The sequence below is a fragment of the Acomys minous genome (assembly GCF_964271855.1).
Source record: "Acomys minous genome assembly, chromosome: 9".
Lineage (NCBI taxonomy): Eukaryota > Metazoa > Chordata > Mammalia > Rodentia > Muridae > Acomys > Acomys minous.
Window position 1 is genome coordinate 71,134,778 of NC_140490.1, and position 12,058 is coordinate 71,146,835.

General features: G+C 46.3%; 1 protein-coding gene across 8 annotated transcripts in view; it reads right to left on the reverse strand.

Annotated features, from left to right (window-relative positions):
• Nucleotides 1-12,058, reverse strand: part of ELMO1 (engulfment and cell motility 1) — a 531,552-nt gene that overhangs the window by 40,342 nt on the left and 479,152 nt on the right. For all 8 annotated transcript variants that reach the window (XM_084795120.1, XM_084795122.1, XM_084795124.1 and 5 more), the window contains one exon: nt 1,238-1,401. In XM_084795120.1, the coding sequence (XP_084651246.1) occupies nt 1,238-1,401 (164 nt within the window). The remainder of the gene's footprint in view (nt 1-1,237; nt 1,402-12,058) is intronic.

The window sequence follows — 12,058 nt, forward strand, 5'->3', positions numbered from 1 at the left end:
CCCCACTGAAGCCTACACTTCTAATGTACGTTGTGTTGTTTAGTGGTGCTTAAGGTTCAAAAGCAAGTCGCGAATGTCAGCACATGGCTACTGTCTTTTCTAACCTATGTACTCTCTTAACTTCCTCTCAGGCCTGCACACGCAGAACCCGTCTGACGGGGTGGATGGAGCAGTAGCTGAGAGCTCAGCAGGTTCAAGGCCACGCTCCTCCCCGAGCTACTTCTCCCGCTTTGAGAATAGCACTTGCCTATCTCAAGGGACGTGAAGAAATGAACTAGAATAAACAGTGCTCTGTGGATTGTCATCCATTGACAGTATCATGTATATGCAAGCAACACACACACACACACACACACACACACACACACACACACACACACAAGACAGAGAAGGAGGTGGGGGAGGGGAGAGGGAGAAATTACAGTAATAGATAATACATACAAAAGCACAGAATTTCCAGTCTTTTGGTTACAGTCATTTCCAGTCCTCTGGTTACAGAATTGCAATAACTGTCGACCGCCTTTCCCGCATCCCACCTTTACTCCTATGTCCTTTTCTATAAAATATAAAGGCGATAACTCTAATCTGGTTTGTAGCAAAGAAGAACAGGCTAGGTCTCAGAGGAAATGGTGTGAACAAAAGCGCTCTTATTTTCTAGATTGCTGAGTATTTTAGAGATGGAGATACATGAAGTTTTGAAATGGTTGCCAAGTGACATTTAATGCAAAGCCCTGTAGAGGGGAGGCCTGCTGTCTCTCCACTGGGAGCCTATAGATTCACAGTCATACAGGTGACAGGAGATGCTCTGATGCTACTGGCCACTGGCTGACCCCGGGGAAGGGGATGGCTGTTCCTCCTTGTCCTCTACAGCTCTCACTGGAACTTATGCTACATTGCTTTCATAATTGGGGTGCCTCTCTCTGCATAGCGTAACATTTTGCCACTCCAAAAGGTAACTGTGTAAAATACAGTGTCACAGGAGAAAAAAAAAAAGGACACCCACTGCACACACCATTTTGTAGACTATAAGTGTGAAAGAAGTCACGCGCATTCCCTGAGGGATGGTCTAGTAACAGTTGCTGGCCCCCACAAGTCCCAGTCCAAGGAGTTACTGAAAGGCATCCCTTAAAGGCTACTTTTGGAAAGTCTCTCGTGCTCACAACCTAGCTCTGCTCTTATGTCACTGGACCACTAGGGGGTCAGTGGCAGAGAAGGAGGTCACAGGCGGGCAACTTACAAAATCGGGCGAGACTGGAAATCTTCTTGGTTCATCCTCTCAGACTGGCGGATTTTCAGGATCTCGGTGTAGCTCAGGTTCTGCAGTTTGCTCTTGAACTGGTCCAGGGAGCTAGGCTTGGTTGTAAGTGCTCTCATAACCTGCTCCTTCACCACCTGCATTACCTGTCAGTGAAAGGAAGAACGTTATAGTCTCAGGACCAAGGTTTCCTGTTCAAGAAAGACTCCTGTGTTATAGGCCGCTTGTTCCCTGGCTGGTTCCCAGCATGACCTCTGGGCCCCAACCATGAGTGTGCTTTCTGAAAAGATAAACGTTCATTCTGTATACTTCTGCCTGCTCTTTTTAAAAAATTATACGTAATTTATTTATTTTTTATTCTATGTGCATTGGTGTTATGCCTGCATGCATGTCTCTGGAAGGGTGTCAGATCTCAGAGTTACATGCAGTTGTGAGCCGCCACGTGGATGCTGGGAACTGAACCTGGGTCCTTTAGAAGAGCAGTCATTGCTATTAACCACTAAGCCATCTCTCCAGCCTCTTCTTTCTGCTCTTACACTGTAGGGACCACAGGGATGAAAACAGACTAAGTTGGAGTGAAGGGCAGGGTTAGTACCTATTTGCTCTATATAGTATGTGACAGCTACTGATACGGCCCCATAAACAGTACAAACTCAGGAGTCAGAGAGGAGCAAAGGCCAAACCACAGCTAAAAGCCAGCATATTAATTATTACTTCCAGAAGGAAATTGCTGTGATACAATTAACCATGAGGTTTGGCTGGCACCAACTCAAATGGATAGATACCCACCCCTCCCAGGCCTCTTCCCCATGTTATTAGGGCCTAAGTGTTCATACAAATTGTGCATTTAGAAATAGGCGTATGCTCTTTCTCTCTGAGTCAGCCACTAGTCGGGGGGGGGGGGGCGGGCGTTCATTGTATTAGAACAGACATGTCACATTGGAAACTTCAAGGAAAAAAAGAACATGGTAATTTATGCTTCTGGCCTTGTCTAGCTCACATGGGGCCATTAACCATTGCCTCTGTTAATGTAGATTCATCTTCGTCAAAACGCATAAAGCAAAAAGGGGTCAGAGGACCCACAGGGGCATCCAAAGGGCTTATAATCTTGCTGCTGCCCTTCATCCTCCATTACAAATGAGAACCTTTATTACAAATGTTGCCCTTTATTACATATGCACCAAACACCTGATGCCCTGATAGATGCTTCTTATGTGTGTATGTGTGCTACATCTTCTCTTCTTTACACACTTAAATCTACAAGCAGACAGTGCCCCCATTTCTACTCTGTGAAGAAACGGAAGCTTCAGAATTAATAAATCAGCTTAGAATTGCAGTCGGTTCCCAAGTGCATGACTAAGATTTGGTCTCAAGTTTGTAAACACCCTATACCGTCTCTTAGGCCACCCTTCCTTAATGCTATTTAGGATTTTTAAAAAAAAAAAATAGAACAGAACTATGTACGAACATCTGCTTCATGATGAATTTGGTACAAGTATTTTGTCATGCGCCACCTCATTCAATCCTCTCCCCAACAGAAGAGAACATGATATGAGTATTGTCTCGAGTGGGTGACTTGCCTAACGTGCGTATCCGGAAGACCCCCAAAGGACCAAATGTGATGGCCATCTATAGACTTGATGCTGAACAAAGGGGAATCAGATACAGACTCTGCCTCCTATGAGGGATAAGAACAAGGCCCAAGATCATCAGAACGGAAGTGTAGAAAGGATGGCCAGTTTAGTTGCACTGACAGGTGGGCGACATTTATTCAAGATACGTTTGACTTCATCGTTAGAGCAAGAATGGGGGTTCAACTGGTGCACACTCAGACAAATAACCCAGAACATCTCCGCACGTTAACAGCTCTGAAGCTGAGCCACAACTAAAGCAGAATCGACTACCTACGCTCCCTCCATTCACTGCTCCAAGGATGCTGAGGTAGGACACTCTCCAACTGATCCCCAAATGCACTGCGAACTTGAGATGCTTGAAAATTTTTGAAATTCTAAGCACTCCATGTCATGAAGCATTGTCAATGGCTGAATGTGGTCAAGATAGAATTTTTACGCTTTGCCACTTGTGTCGGGGGTAACCCTTTCCCCATTTAGGAAGCCTTTGAGTGGAGCCAGTGATGTAATGGTTTCCCAGTGCTATTTGCTCTTGCTCCTCTGGTGGATTGATGGGGCATGGAAGAGAAAAAAAAAAAGGGTTCAGTGATTAAAATAAGTGGCATTTTAAATAGGATCAGGACACACTGAGACCATTTGAAGCTAGCTCCAACTCCTTTGTTGTACAAATGAAAAACTGAAAGTTCAGAGAGTGACTTGCCTATTGCATATATTTAAGGGGGTGTCCCAAGAGATGGTAATTTCTATAACATAGCTGCCTAGACTCATGCTAGGGCTCAGAGGTGATGATGTCATCCAAACTGCTCCATCAACACCCTTGTCCAGATCATTCCAATTTAATGTGAAATATAGGCTGGGCCTGTTCTTTCTCAGAAATATAAGAACACGCTCCTTAACACAGAGGATGATGGGAGGTAGAGACAACATAGCAGAATGAGGGGGAAGATAAAAACGTCATTGTGGAGAGTGTCGACAGCGGTTGTGCTTCATTCGATCAGAAAGTCTCTTTAACTTTACGTTCTAGTGTTCTGTGTACGTGAATCAAATGCTGTTTTCTTGAGTTGATACACATGGGATGCTTGCCATGTGCAACCAGATTCCCAACATATATGTCTAAGAGGAACAAGGGTCTGAGGTAGCCCCGTCAGATGGAGAAATCGGCGTGTGCGCACATGTGTGTGTGTGTGTGTGTGTGTGTGTGTGTGTGTGTGTGTGTGAGAAGATGAATAGAGTTGATGGCACTACTTTAATAAGAAGACCATCAGACGGGAGAGATGGCTCAGTGGCTAAGAGAAATGGCTGCTTATCCATAGGACTTGGGTTTGTTCCCCAGCACCCAGATGATGCCTCACAACCATCTGTGACCCCAGTTGTAGGGGAACCTAATGCTCTCTGAACTCTGCGCACAAGGCATGCAAGTAGTACATGAACACATATGTAGACAAAAGCAAGGCATGCATAAAATAAATTTTAAACTTAAGAAAGAAAATGACTTCTAAATGCAGCTTTCATTATATTCCATAGCTGTATGCTTGCCTGGAAACAACGAGTGTCTTACCAAATTCATGGACGCATTCCTAGTCACATCTGGTGCTCAGAGCTTCAGTGAGTCCCTGCTACAAGACTACTATCCCTGCTGGGTGCAAGACTAGTAGAAAAGCCCTTTAAAATTTCCTTTCAACTTGAAAAAGAAAAGCATAAAACTTTCCCTAAAAGTAGGTGGGCTGACTGGCATCTGCAGCCAGGAGGAGGAATAGAAGAAGTGGGTATGAAACACAGAACAGCAGTTGGTGGAGCCCAGTACTAGCCTGCCCACTCATGGCCCACTTTCATTTGGTGCTGCTAGCCCTACTAAGTTCTACTGTTACTCCATATGATGAGCAAATGATGAAAGTGTCTGAGTCCGTAAGCTGGTTTTTGTTTGTTTGTTTGTTTAAGATGATAAAAAAATAAGTTAAACATCTCTCTGAGTCTTTGCAAAACAGCTTCTAGCTTCTGTAGATTTTTCTATTACCAATGATGGGAATTCTTCACACGTCATGTATAAAACATTTTCAGTTGCCATTGTTGACTGTTTCTTCTTTGAGACACATGGAACCATTTGCCACTTATTTGAAAAATCTGCAGATGATGTGGTAGAGCCACCAGGAAATGCACAGTAAAACATTTTGCTTAGGGTGTCTGTCGCAGTGTGTGTACCCTAAGCAAAATGGGCCAATGCCAACAGCAAATACAAGCTCCTAGAATCTATATTTGCTGTTGGCATTGTCCCATTACTCAAGCAATGTCTGCAGCATGCTGGTAGTAGGGGTCAGGTAGCTTCCTTAGCACAGGTTGTTCTCTGTGTGGTCTTATTATATAAAAAAGTAGAGGATCCCCATAGGCTCCTTGAAAGACTTCTTTAAAAAACTAAACAAAACAGGCCTGTGGTAAGTCAGTCTACTCTTCATTTAAACTGATTCTGGATCCTTCTCCAACACCTACTGAGCCTCTCTTGTTCCTAGTCTCATCTCCTCAGGCCTTGACTTTAAGCCTACAACCTTCATACCAGCCACTCTCTTATCCATCAAATGTTTTTAAGCGCTTATTCAGGGCAAGGTGCTGAGGGACACTGGGAGCCTTGTGGTAAATGAGCTCTCTCGGCCCAGGCTGGCCTCCCTGAAGGAAGTGACGTCACAGCACAGCAAGGGCCCACACATCATTCCATGAACACCGAGCCACTCTCAAATGGTGTCAGCACAAGGACTTCAGCTACAGATTGAGAAGAGGCCACATGCAGACACGCTGTGATGCAGAGAGGCTGTTCTCAAGAGAAACAGCAAGAGGGAAGCTTTGGAGCATTTCTGAGGATGGAGAGGAGGGTATGGCAGCTTCTTGAGGCAGTTTGCTAACCAATGCTAACAGAGGAAAAGCATGCGGCTTCAGAGTCCACAGCGTTCATTGGGCTTCAGAGTCCACAGCGTTCATTGCAGAGTCAGGCCCCGCCACCACTCACCAGCTGGCCTGGGCAAAAGGCTCAGCCTCTCTGCATCTGTTTCCTTATCCCCTCAGCAGAGATATCACCTGGCCTCCTTAGGGTTGTCACTGCTGTGACGAAACATCCTGAGCGAGGCAACTGGAGGAGGAAAGGGTTTATTTGCCTTACACTTCCACATCACTGTTCATCACTGAAGGAAGTGAGGAAACACACTCAAACAGGACAGGGACCTGCAGGCAGGAGCTGGTAAAGAGACCATGGAGGGAGGTGCTTACTGGCTTGCTCCCCATAGTTTGGGGACCCAGGACCACCAGCACACCCACAATAGGCCGGATCCTCCCCTCAGCAACCAATAACTAAGCAAATGTCTTATAAACTTGTCTATGGCCCGATGCTACGAAGGCATTTTCTCAATAGCTTGTGTCAAGTTGACATAAAACTGGCCAGCACAGTATCTGTGGTCAGATTTAGGAGAGGCTGAACATGGATGGCAGCATCTTATGAGGCTCCCTCTGAGTTAAAACTTCGAAGATAGCTTGCACGGAAAATGTACTCTCCCTTTTAGCCTGCAGACCTGCACATCTTCCGTGGTGACTGTATGTATACATAGCTCTTAGACCAGTTCACGATTACATTCAGGTCACACTGCACAGAACTGGCTCTGACAGATTCCACTGGGGTATTTTCTTTAAATAGTGTGCACTTTCACCCTGAGAGGTTTCAGGGCGTTAGCAGATCCTCTGGCCTGTTTCTCGCCTTCTGCTATGCATCCTGGCCTGGTGTGAGCACGCTAGTCCTCTGTCGTGAAGCCCTGCTTGCCTAAATAAAGCTCTGCCGGTCAGACTTATTGTAAATACAGGAGTGCCCTGGAGTAACAGAGACCCCGTGTCACCCTCTGGCCTCTCACCATTTTATCACATGTCCTCAATTAGATCAGATGAATCAGAAACACTTTCTTCACTGATAAATGCAAACTTTTCTTCTCCATCTCACAAAGGATATGATTTCCTTTGATGTCATTAACCACGCTTGGCCTCCATTTCTTCAGTGCGGTCCTCACGGTTCTCTGAGACCTCACATTCACCGCATCTGTCTAGAGGAGCAGTAAGGTCTAATTTGTAGCCAAAAGCCAGTCTGTGTTTGATGTAGGCAGGGAGAGCCTCGCACTTCTTTCTCTGCACAGCATCATTTCATTGGCGCATTCTATCAAGGAGCTAAGGAAAATTTAGTTTTCTGGAGACTAAATCTTACCAATGGTTTTGCTATTTCCCAGTTAGAGTTTTGGGGTATCATTAATCCATAAGCCAAGGCCTGTTCTTTAGGGACCAGATACCTGTACTCGTGACTGTCAAGCAACCCTGATGGCACAATCTGAACCAACGACCACAAACATGGAACCATTAGGGCTTCCTGCTCAGGACAGCTGGAAATGTTGCTCTGGGGTCACAGCTGTCAAGTGCAGGGTCATGAGATGCCAACTCTGGCTTCTGACTATCCCTGCTGTTAATTTCTCATCATTTGCACTGACCCCTCCTAGAATTGCTGCCCCAGTACCTGTCCTGGTTTGGACAGTAGACTTTGACCTGAACTCTGTCCTTCTCAGCCTCTCTTCCCAACTGCCACCTCCTCTCAAAATGTCAAGCCAAGTCAATCACTTGCTACACTGACCCAGGAGTACCTTTGGAGTGCAGTCCCTACAGTCTAACATGGCACTGGCTGTGACAGTTAGTGTATATTGTCAATAGGATGGAAGTCTAGAATCACTTGGGAGATGGGCCTCTGGGCGTCACTGGTGGGTATGTTGATTACATTAATTAAGGCGGAATAGCTTATCCTCATGAGTGGCAGAAAATATGCAGGTAGAATATTCTGGATTGTGTGCAGATGGAAGAAATGAAGTGAGCATGGGTGTGCAGAAACCATTGCTCTGTTTCTGATTAAGGCTGTGATGCGACCAGTCCCCTCATGTGCCTGCGACTTTCCGGGTATGATGAAACCGTGAGGCAAAAGAAACCCTTCTGCCCTAAATTGCCTTTGTTACAGAACTTTATCACAGCAACAGAAAGGAAGCAGAGACACTGTCCATCTTCCCACATAACACACCATCTTTACTGGGCCCAGCAGGTGGATTCCATGACCTCACCACACCAAGGACCTCACAGCAGCCTGACACTAACTCTTTTCCTTTCCTCCCCGATCTCCTTCCTCCTGCCGTGGACACTTTCATTTAAGACCTTGCTCTCCTTCTGATATGTCTTCCCTCCTCCTGCAAAACTGGGATTCAAGCCTAGTGTGGCATATAGATGCCAGCTGAGGGCTTGAGTCATTATCTGCTACTGTCTACCAGTGCCCTAAAATGGATGGCATCAGTGCTCTTGCCAAAGGCACTCAGGTACCAAGAGAAATCAGCTATAGTATGCTCCCAGCCTGCTTGGGCAGGTTCGTCAGATACGGTTCTTCACTGAGCTTATACATACTCCTTGTTTCCTGGACGGTTTCTGTCTAAGGTAGCCGCAGAGCCCATGTTGAAGGCATCTGGATATTTCAGTCAGGAATGTTTATCAAGGGCAGCCAACGTCTTCCCACAACACTCACACTTCCTTGGGCAGCAGTCAAGGATAGTATTCTCAAATGCTTGGTAGGAGCAGGGCGCCACTGTATAGCAATCTTGCGTAGGCAAGCTTGTGGCTGGCAGAGGCCAGGCAGGGCCCAGGGAGGGCAACTGTGAGACTATCCAAGAAGGTTTTTCAAATGTACCCCGATAGCAACACAGATGGGGAGCTGCAGTTTAGCTTCTGCACTGTCTCTAGTTTTGTGCTTCTGATAAAGCACGACAGCTTCAAACATCCTGCCAATAAGACTGACCAGAGATCTCCGAGGACCTTGGCGTTACCCTCAAAACCACTCATTATATAATGGCAGACCCTGTCGTTCCATTCAGATGCTAATACAGCGATGCCAGGTTCTGAAGACTAAGGTGGACACAAAGGCGGACAACACTAACAGCCGCTCTGCTCTCTCTGAGAAGGCCTTTTAATTTAAGGTTTAAGGCATTTTTATAGCAGGTAAAAATAGTAAACCTTTCAACCAGTGATTCATGTAAAAATCAATCAGCCCTAGGTTCACAGAAGAGCAGCAAACAGGAAAAAGTCCGCGCCTCTCCTTGTCCTCATCGTTAGCAGGAAGCTCATCCATGGAAGAAGCACGCACAGGAGAGAGGAGGTCGGGAACCACAACCTTCTCTCTGCAGCTCGCCCTTGAGCCCATGTGATCAGGAGGCAAGTACCTGTGTAACAAACACTTTGCCCCATTGAAACAGGGAGCCAAATTAACATGGGCAATCAGGCTGGATTTGTTGGTTAGCTAATTGAAGGCCCCAGTGGACGGGAGAAAGCTATTTTCACCACCATTTGATAGAATCAGCCTCGGGCAAAGAAGGACCCGTGCCAATCACATCAGAGAATGGCATTTAGTTCACAGCTTTAAATAAACTGACAGGTCAAGCAAGTCAGTCAAAACCTAAGAGTGTGTGTAGTGTGTGTATGGGGGCGGGAGGTGGAGAGGTTCTTGTCTTTTTTTCCCTCTATTGGGATTGGGGTAAAAGGGTAGCGTATTTTTAGTAACCACACTGCATTTTGGACCTCTAATGCCTGCTCACAAATCTCCTGTGTGCACTGCCAGCATGAAGCCGCAGCGTAGTCTGTGTAGGGCTTTTGGGATTTACAGAGAACACTCAGGGCTGGGAGTCTGTTGAGTGAGAGCTGCTGGGAGTTGGGGTCTGTTCCCTTTAAATATGGCTGCCTGGTGATTACTTTGCTGAGATTCCCCCAAATTAACCAAAGGAGTAAGCAGATTGTTATTTTCTTCTTGACCCCCCCCCTTCTCTCTCTGTGTAAGAGCACACCCGTATGCATGCATGTAGAAACCAGAGGTCACTGTCAGGTGTTTTCCTCAGTCTCTCTCCACATTCTTTGTTGAAACATGGCCTCTCACTGAACCCATGGTTCAGTACTTCACTAGATTGGCTGGCCAGTGATTTCCAAAGATCTACCTGTCTGTGTCTGTTCCTACAGCCTTGAAGCTACCGACTTGGGCTGTCACACCCATCTTTTATAAAGGTGTTTGGGATTCCAGATCCCATGCTGGCTCAGGATGTACCTTCACTGTGCTGAGCCATCAGCTCCTCAGCATCTCTGCACACATAGTCGAGGTCCCAAAATAAAAGGGGACTGAAAATAGTGAAGAATTCCTCATATTCTTGTTTGGGATGAAATGGTTTGGACAGCGCCTCTCTCAGCATTACAGCCACTTGCCAGAACATCTGAGATCCATGGCTGCCTCTTTCTCATTTCCTTTCCAAGGCCTGAAAAACGGAGCTAATGGCCACTGTGCTACTCCTTTAAGGTTTCAACAGCTGAAGGTTGGGGTCACTTAATTCATCTTTAGGTTTCTCACACCTTGTTGTCAATTTTGTAAACATTTGTGGAATAAAGGAAAGAGAAGAGGAACACAGCAGGCACAGGTAAGCCAGCCTCCTTCGACGCTGAGGTTAGTCACCGCTCTGAAGTAAAGGAAAGTGTCTCCGGTCTCATTTTGAGGGTAAAACCTGAAGCCATGCCTGTTTAAATCTCTCAGCCTGTTTTGAATTCATTTTTAAATGGTGACAAATGAAAGGGGACAACCTGCCCCACTGGAAAGGAGATTTAATAAACTTTAAAAACAGTCTGCTTAGGCGCAAACTCGGGGGAAATGGAGTGAGAAGGAAAAGCCTGCCCCCCCCCAAAAAAAACCTGCTATCAGGCAAGGCTGCAGGCTTGCCTTAGCAAGTCCTCCATAAAGAGTCGGCAACCCACATGGGGAAGCTCCTCTGCAGGCGGGGAGTGCAGGGCTCAGTGGTCAATACCAGGAACACAACAGTCACCCTTCCGTGTCTGTGAGGGACTGCTCCCAGGGCCCTTGTGGACACTCGAGTTTGAAGATTCGCATCTCTTACATAAAATGGTGTAGTGTTTGCAAACGCCTACCTATGTCCTTCCCTCTACTGCAGATCACATGCAAATGAGGTACTGTTCCTAACAGAAGATCAGTTGCTGTTCATTAGCTCTCCTAACGTACAAGGAGAAAGCGGCATATACTCAGAGCCGAGACACCTGCCCCCCTAGCTGCATGCCCAAATGGATTTCAGTCTTGACTGGCTGACTATGGGTGTCACATCTGTGGATATGGAGGTCTGCCTGCTCTCCATCCGTCTCCAAATACCTCCTCCCCCTTGAGAAAACCCGAGGCTGACTGTGAAACAGTAAATGCCCAAAGTCCTGGTTGGAACACTGAAAACAGCAAGATATGTGACTCAGTTTCCAGATCCGGCTGATTCATCCTATGGGTGAACACATTTTGGTTGTAAGTTTGTCTCGTACGCATTGCCTTCTAGTGCTGGTATTAGATGATTTGGGTGGTTTTGGCAGTGTCTGCTGGTAGGAAATGCTGAAGGGGCGAGGCAAGAGATCACAAACCTGAGGCTAGCCTGCGCCACCCATTTAGAGTATCAAACATCGGAGGAATTGGAGGGGTGTATGGAGATGTAATGCTCACGTGTGATACTCACGTATAAAGTTCTAAAAGAAAAACAACTAAGAAAGTAATTTTAGAACTATAGTCAATCCTGCATCTGCTCAGGTAGTGTTTCCTATGCTCTGAACATACACACACAAACACACACACACATACACAAACACATACACACACTACACGCAAACACACCACACACACAAACACACATACACACACCACACACAAACACACCACACACACACACACACACACACACACACACACACACACACACACACCACACACACACGTTCATCACTAGGCGAGGGGCTGGCAGTGCCAAGAACTAGACCTAGTGGGCACCCAGAGAAACCAGAGCAGGGAAGATGGTGTGTAAACAAGTCACGGTGACCTCAGAAAGTGCTTCATGGATATGGGCTCTTCGTACAATTTCAGAGAAGGGCTGGAGAGATGGCTCAGCGGTTAAGAGCACTGACTGCTCTTCCAGAGGTCATGAGTTCAATTCCCAGGAACCACGTGGTGGCTCACAACCATCTATAATGTGATCTGATATCCTCCTCTGGCCTGCAGGTGCACATGCAGGCAGAGCTCTGTATACATAATAATAAATACATCTTAAAAAAA